This window comes from Phlebotomus papatasi, chromosome 2, assembly GCF_024763615.1.
Source record: "Phlebotomus papatasi isolate M1 chromosome 2, Ppap_2.1, whole genome shotgun sequence".
NCBI classification, from domain to species: domain Eukaryota; kingdom Metazoa; phylum Arthropoda; class Insecta; order Diptera; family Psychodidae; genus Phlebotomus; species Phlebotomus papatasi.
The window spans coordinates 99,244,031-99,250,030 of record NC_077223.1 but is presented as its reverse complement, the minus strand read 5'-3'; the positions used below and the strand labels follow the sequence as shown (position 1 = coordinate 99,250,030).

At 34.9% G+C, this 6,000-nt stretch overlaps 1 protein-coding gene across 2 annotated transcripts in view; it reads right to left on the bottom strand.

The window, feature by feature from the left end:
* Window positions 1-205: 205 nt before the first annotated feature.
* Window positions 206-6,000, bottom strand: part of LOC129800369 (beta-1,3-galactosyltransferase 5-like) — a 43,048-nt gene continuing 37,253 nt past the window's right edge. For both annotated transcript variants that reach the window (XM_055844705.1, XM_055844706.1), the window contains exon 2: window positions 206-1,911. In XM_055844705.1, coding sequence (XP_055700680.1) covers window positions 851-1,882 — 1,032 coding nt within the window. In that variant the 5' untranslated portion in view covers window positions 1,883-1,911 and the 3' untranslated portion in view covers window positions 206-850. The remainder of the gene's footprint in view (window positions 1,912-6,000) is intronic.

The window sequence follows — 6,000 nt, the reverse complement described above, 5'->3', positions numbered from 1 at the left end:
CTTCGATCGTGCCAGATCGCCTCAGCGAGGCAACTAATCGTCCAGAACAGCGTTAGAGAAGGGAATGTACAGAATCACTAATACACTCAAAAATGTTCAAAATCCTCGCTAACAAAATTCACTTCCAATTCTCTTTCTGCCACTTTTGATATTCATTTTTCACGATGAGCTCCTCATTTGTAGTTTAGCAAAACACCTTTGAACGAACTGTAAAAAAATAGCTTTCATTTTAATCATAGATTTTATGAAATTCAATTTTGCAATTGACTTTTACTACTTCTCTTATTTTGCAATTTTATGATTCATAAAATATTGCTGAAGCTTTATCTTTCGAATTGATTTATTTTCAACTACCCGCATTTATAATTTTTTTCCACAAAATTGCAATAGACATATAAAAAAAAACATAAAGACAAAATGATTTTTAAATGAAAATATTCATTGGAAAAATCAGGGTGTACTCCTGTCCAAACTTATGTGAATTATCGATACAAAATTTGGCACATTTATACAAGGAACAGCAGTTTTCCAAAAAAAAACTTCTCTCTGAATTCATTCTAGCCAAAATGAACACTAAAATATAAATTAAATTAAATTAAATGGATTTTTGCATTTGAAATAATTCTTAATGCCTTGCGTTAGTGAATTGAGTAATGTAGAAATGGAGGTAATGATGATTTTCTTTCAAGATATTTCTCATCATTTTTTCACATTTAGCTGAATTTTCAACAGGTTTAACAGGATATTGTGCTTATGTAAGTCTCCTGCCTGTCGTGTGCCATGTCTGATATGTCGGATCTAAGAGGCGCCAGGGCGCCATTCAATCACCAATTCTCTCATTTCTCACTCTCTAACTGGATGTAACAATTTTCCACAGTGTAACTATTTCCCACTCCTTGAGGTCAGGAATTGTGAAGAAGAAGAGGGAACTTGTGGCATTCAGTCTTCCATTGACAATACTGTTCATTTGACTCCGTGTTAGAAATAACGGATTTAGGGGGGTAATTGTCATATTAGTCTTCTGCACCAATGTCCCCGTCACATGGACATCATCGATCCAGAAGTAAGGATTCCTCTGGGCTTCCCTATACAGAAGCACCACAGCATCTGGTGAGTAGATTATCGAAAAGCCCGGACAATAGGCAGGATAGTACTTTTCCCGATATTCTTTGGTGCTAACACGCCATTTTGACCGATAACTTCGCTTTACACGTGCCCCTTGGACCTCATAGCATGCCACCAATCTCCGACGATCCACCCCATTTTCCAAAAAATCAAACATTGTGGGTGAATTAACAAATACATCATCATCTGTCTTGAGCAGAAAATGTGCCTCAGGGCAGTAGTATGTGAACCATTTGAGAGCCATGGCATGTTTATACGTCATATTTCTGTAGGCATCAACAAAATTCCCTTGCACCAAATCCCCATGCCTCCTATTCTCATTCTGTAAATCCACCTGCTCTGCCGGCGATTCTACAGCTCCCAGTAAGAAGAGAAGACGCGCCCGCGCATCATCCCTTCCCCATGTTCTCCTTATCAACTTACGCTTCTCCCCATTTCCCGGAGCACTATGCACCAGTATCAATACCAGTGGCTGCAAATGCAACTCACTGCAACTCTTCTGCTCAATCACATACTCAAAATTCACCAAATCAATTAATTTATGCCTATCAGAAGCCGGTAGATCTTCCAAGGTAGCCAAAACTGTAGCTGTACTCGTTGAACTTGTGACATTGGCCACATGATGATGGGGAAGGCCATAGCGATAGGTAAATTCAGTCGTTGGCACCAATTGTGGCTGTGATGCACGCCAGATGGTTATACACAGGAGTAGCCCAATAAAGAGCACCAAAACTGATCGACGCTCGTAGAGAACCATCAGTCAGCTAAGTTTCTCCACTTTCCATTCTAAAAAAAAATGGAAAATACAAAATAAAACCGTTAAAACGGTTGGAAAAATTTCAAATTCAAATTATGACATTTAATTTTCATGTCAAAAAAACATATTACAGTAGACTCTCGCAAATTCGGCTCTTTTAAGATCGGGATACTTTTTAATTCGGGCAGCGGTTACATTTGAAAAAAGTTTGTTGTCATTTTTCAAGTTTGATTATGATTATCAAATGAATCAAATATGCTCAAATTTGGCATGGTTTGTCTTAGTTTTGATGTGATTTTGCATTATTGAGGGATTTTCATGCAATTTACGTTATATATGAGTATGTAAACTCAACATCTATATGCACATGAATAAAAAATCGTTGCATTTCAAAAAGTTTGTCACCCGAATTTCTGTCTAATTCGGCTGACATTTCGGTCCCATATGCCCGAATTTGAGAGAGCCTACTGTATCAGTCTGTCCCCATAGCAAAAGAAAGCGGAATAGGAATAACAAGCGAAAAATTCCTCGAAATTTTCCTGTATTTTTCCTTGAAAAATTCCATAGGAATTTTCCATAATAGGTTCCAAGGAAAATTTCATGGATTTATACTGGATTTTTTCTGTGGAATACATAGGGGGAGGCTTTGAACTTTCTCACACAAAAATAATGTTCAAGTTCAGTGATTTTTTCTGACTACCATGCAAACCGTATCGATTCTCCAACTATACCAAAAAAATCTCTTACTAATAGGGTTCATAATCCCACCTCAGATAACCTCAGGAAATCCTCAGATTTTTCTCTAAAGGAAAATGAAAATTTAAAGGCGATTTGTGCGAAAGTTCAATCAAGTTTCCATCTTCGCACACGATTCACGTCATCATTGAACACCCTATTTTTACCTTAAATTTTGCACCGGACACTAAAAGTTGCACATCATTGTTTAAAGGGAACTCTAATCTACTTGATTAAACCGTTTTTATAAGAAATAAAACGTTTTAATATCACTTTTTTGGAACTTTTCTAAGAGATGTTTTCATGACACTAAAAACCACTTTTTTGCTTGATTCCATGTGGGAATTTCATTCTGGAAACGCTAAATCTGGTGAATGCCTTCTTGAAAAGTCCAAATATCACGAAATTTACACGAAACAATAAGTTTTTTAAGCTAAAAATTGTCTAAAACTCTGCAAGCGAGAATACCGCAGAAGATTCCACCATTCCTCTTCGGAGCCGGACATACTCAAAACGTTTGAATGCGCTTCATTGAAGATTTCTATGTCCCTACAGCTACATGAATCGCGATTTAGCACAGAGATTGAGCTTCAGAGGGTGAACAGGCAAAATTTTCACAAAACAGTCTCTCACGGACAAATTTTTTTCTTTTACGTGAAAAACAACACAACAGTGAGGTTATGTCAAAGATTCTCAAGTTGTAAACTGTGTGAACTTATTGTAGATGTGATTCTTTCAAGCTTGAAAAATATTTTAGTAAGAACTACAACGAATTTGAGCAAATTAGCTTCATAATTAAACGTGAAAATTGTCAACAAAATGTTTCGCCCGATTGAGCGAGAGTCTACTGTATCTACACGAAACGCAATGTCGCATAATTAATTGTTTTATAATTATCGCAGGAGTCACTAAAAATGTTTGCGGAAGGTTTGGAAATAAATTATCCACGTTGTCACAACACCATTTTATTTGTTTGACATTCAAGAAAAAAAGAGGAAAAAACCTTGGAAAACCCTATGGAAAAACAGTGGAAATTTCTATACGATTTCTCCAGCTTATCCCGCGGACGTTTCACGTGTGCGAGTTTCCATATTAATCTTCCGCGGAACTCCGTGGAACTCCGCGGAATTCAATGCTGAAATTCTAGTAGATCGTACTTGAAATTCCATGGAGAGCTATGATTCCAATGGAATTTCCGACTCCAAATTCCATTCAGTGGAATTTTAGCGTCAAATTCCGGGGACGCTAGTTTTCCACTGGAATTTCCGCGGAATTTTGCTATGGGGGTGCAACGTGCTCCAATTTAAATCACTTTCTTTATACATGTTGTAATAGATAATGGACTAATCAGTAATTCGTGCCAAGTGCTTGTAAGATAAGTTCTTGGTGCTTTGAAAGATAAAATTTATTGGGAGTTACTAATGTGTAGGATTTTTATTTATATAGAATTTTAATCAAAAATTCAACTTATAAACTCTTGATAACCGATGACAACACCGTAATATCTCAATAAAGTCATACGATATGTCTATGCATTTATTTAACAGAATTAACGCAAAGAGGAACTGTAATGGGTAAAGAACAACAGAAATTCATGTCTAATCCAACATGTTTTTTTTTTTATAAAAAATAGAATAATGCATCAAAGGGTAATATCGTAATTGAAAATAACATTTCAATTTGGTTCAACCTCGTTTGACCGGGAACAGACTTGCCCTCTCTGCAGGGCAAAAGTAGTGGAGGATCCCTAATGGAAAGACGGAGCTACAACGTTCTTCGTTCAATTTTATTGAGCCAATTGTACAATTATTTACTTAAGTGATTATGGTTGAATTTCTTAGAATTTCCCATGCAGCATTGCAAAAAAAATTTCAAATTACATGATAAAACCTCTAAACTAAACACTACTAACCAAATGTAAACGGATATAGAATAATGGAGCAATATTCCGGACAGCTTGAAATATCGTCCACTGCAACTAAATTGTTTAAAATTTTAAAATTATCGTCGAGTAGATAATGAAAAGCGTTTTTCTTCTAAATATGTAGTCTTTTTAAAATAGACAGCACACTGGAGGTATGAGATTATGCGCTTTGGGATGCACCTGACGAGTTTATGCAAACACAATTATGCAATTTTGCCTACTATTGGGAGTTAATTTGCGAATTCATTTGGGAAATCCTCAAATGTGCATAATCAAGAACTCACGGTATTTCCGCAAAGTCCGTTCATTTTTCAATAAAAAAAATTGAATTAAAATTGTAAAATTGTTTGTAAATATTTGTGAAACAAGAAATTTTTTAGATCGAAATTCCAACATTTGACTCAAATTTCAGCTACTTTATCATGATTTTCATTGCAAATTTTACATAAACATGTAATCGTGTGTAATGATACACATTTGTGTAATTTGTACACATTTTCTTTGAAAACTGTGTAATTTTACACGAAATATGTAAGAAAATGTATACAACTGTGTAATCATTCGCAGTTGGTTACACAGTTTACTATGACATAAAATTTAAATTACACTTTTTCAGGTTACGCGTTTTGCTAAAATACATAAGGTTTCCCTCAAGTCAACCGGTTCCTCAATTCGACCGGTAGAGTTATTTATTCAATTTATTTATATTTGCACTAATATTTGGCGTATGATCTAACATTAATAGGTCAATTATTCCATAAATAAATACGAATCAGTGACAATTTTATAGAAATTAACCATAAACAATTCAAAAATTGACCACCGGTCGAGTCGAGAAACCGGTCGACTCGAGGGCACTTTACCTTATTTGAGTAACTTTACAAGAATAATTGTGGTAAAAAAGCAAACCAACGGTTATCCTTGTCATCTTTTTTTTTTACTGTCTATGACAAAATTGAATGAACACTTTTCTGTGTTTACGAACATTTACAAACATTTACGAACAAGTGTTTGTAAAAGAACCAAAAATGATCGTTAAATTATCATATTACGAACAGTGTTTGTGAAAAACGTATAAACTTCTACGAACTTGTGTATATGTTATACGATTTACGACCTCTCGTATATCCCCAGTAGGTTTTTACAAATATTTACAATTTTACAAAACATTTTTTTAAGGGATTTTCTTCGAGGACTGTTAAATACTCTGTTAATGATGCCGATGGCATTTTAAGAGAATCACCAGAAGACCCTAAGCAGCCGTCTCTAACCGTTTTGTCTTTAGACTTTAGCAATTGTCAAACGAAAATAGGGTTATAACCAATTGCATTTCTGTTAACCTGGAGCAATAAAATCAAATTATTCATATACAGAACGTTGTTAAGTTTAATTTACTATATAGGAACAAGAATAAAAAGTAAATGAATAACTCATAAATAATGATGGGAACTTCTAGACT